General features: G+C 62.3%; 1 protein-coding gene across 1 annotated transcript in view; it reads right to left on the bottom strand.

Moving 5' to 3' along the window:
• LOC100468760 (fibrosin-1-like protein) overlaps nucleotides 1-1,239 on the bottom strand; it is a 78,751-nt gene continuing 77,512 nt past the window's right edge. Inside the window, exons 28-29 of the mRNA XM_034637893.1 lie at nucleotides 1,146-1,233; nucleotides 1-1,029 (exon numbers count right to left, since the gene is read on the bottom strand). Coding sequence (XP_034493784.1) covers nucleotides 986-1,029; nucleotides 1,146-1,233 — 132 coding nt within the window. The 3' untranslated portion in view covers nucleotides 1-985. The remainder of the gene's footprint in view (nucleotides 1,030-1,145; nucleotides 1,234-1,239) is intronic.

Below are 1,239 nucleotides of genomic sequence, written 5' to 3' on the forward strand. Positions count from 1 at the left end.
AGTGGTGGGATCCCAGCCGAGGTGATCTGTGCAAAGCACGCCGTGCTGCCTCATTCCTGCGTGCTTGCCATGCCCGTTGCTAGGAAAACGGCCATCCAGCCCAGTTCTGGCAGCCCCACAAGGGGGGGCCTGGCCAGGCAGGCACCAGGCAGAGTCTTTGAATGTAATGACCACTGTGGCATCCACGGGTGTGCTGGCCAGTTATCTGCAGGCCTGACCCGCTGCTGCTGGCCTGTGCTCCTTCTCAACCTGGCCCTGCCTTGTCCATCCCCTCCCCAGTACCAAATGCCTGCCCTGCCCGGGCGCCGTTGTGCGTGGGACCCAGGATGCTTGCACAGGTACCAGGAACAAGAGCCAGGTTTTCCTTAGTATGACTCGTCGCCTACTCCCTGGCTCCCCTCGTCCTCCAGAGTCCCCCATCCTGTCCCATATTTTGAGGTTTGGGTCTGGGGTGACACTCCCACCCCAGGAAGCTGGTAAGCAGGTTCACTGCAGGGCAGGTGCCGGGATGAGTTGAGCTCCTCATGCACTGCCCGTCTCTGTGCTCACCCCCACCACCCACCTGGTCGGACATCACCATGACCTGGCTGGACGTGGGGGTAGACGTGCCCGTGCACTCTGTACCCAGGCTGGTTAGAAGGGAGACAGGACCGAGGGCGCCCACAGCTGCCACATGCAGGGACCCTCTCCTACATGTTTGTCTTCATGGCTCAAGATGCTCTTCCTCAAAAATGAGGCCAGAGGTTCTGGTCACAGGTTTATTGGATTCTGGATACGTGGTTTCTTGGCTATGAAGCAAGCAAAGGGTCTGGGCGCAGAGGGGTGAGAAGCCTGTGGGGGGGGGGTAAGCTGGGGAGGAGGAGGCAGGAGTTTGCCCCGCCCCCAGGCCCTGGGGGAAGTTGGGGGGCCAGCTGGGGTCAAGGCGCCATCCACTTGGTGTCAGCCTACGGCCCGGCTGCACGGAGGTCTTGTGGTTCCCATTTTCTCACGGTGTTGAGGTGCGAGGACAGGGCCCCAGGTCCCCGTGGGCTGCGGGGGGAGCTGGGGCTTGATCTCTTGGGACCCCAGACTTCAGGGCCCTACCAGGAGGAGCCTTCGACACAGCATGAGGGAAGGTGTGTGATGGGCTCAGAGCCGGGCCAAACCTCGGGGGTCTGTGAGTGTGGAGTCCTGCCGGGAAGGCTCGGGGGGGCACAGCTCTGGTCCTGCGGTCTGCTCAGGGGGGTCCACTATCTGCTC

The sequence above is a fragment of the Ailuropoda melanoleuca genome, chromosome 12 (genome assembly GCF_002007445.2).
Source record: "Ailuropoda melanoleuca isolate Jingjing chromosome 12, ASM200744v2, whole genome shotgun sequence".
Taxonomy (NCBI): domain Eukaryota; kingdom Metazoa; phylum Chordata; class Mammalia; order Carnivora; family Ursidae; genus Ailuropoda; species Ailuropoda melanoleuca.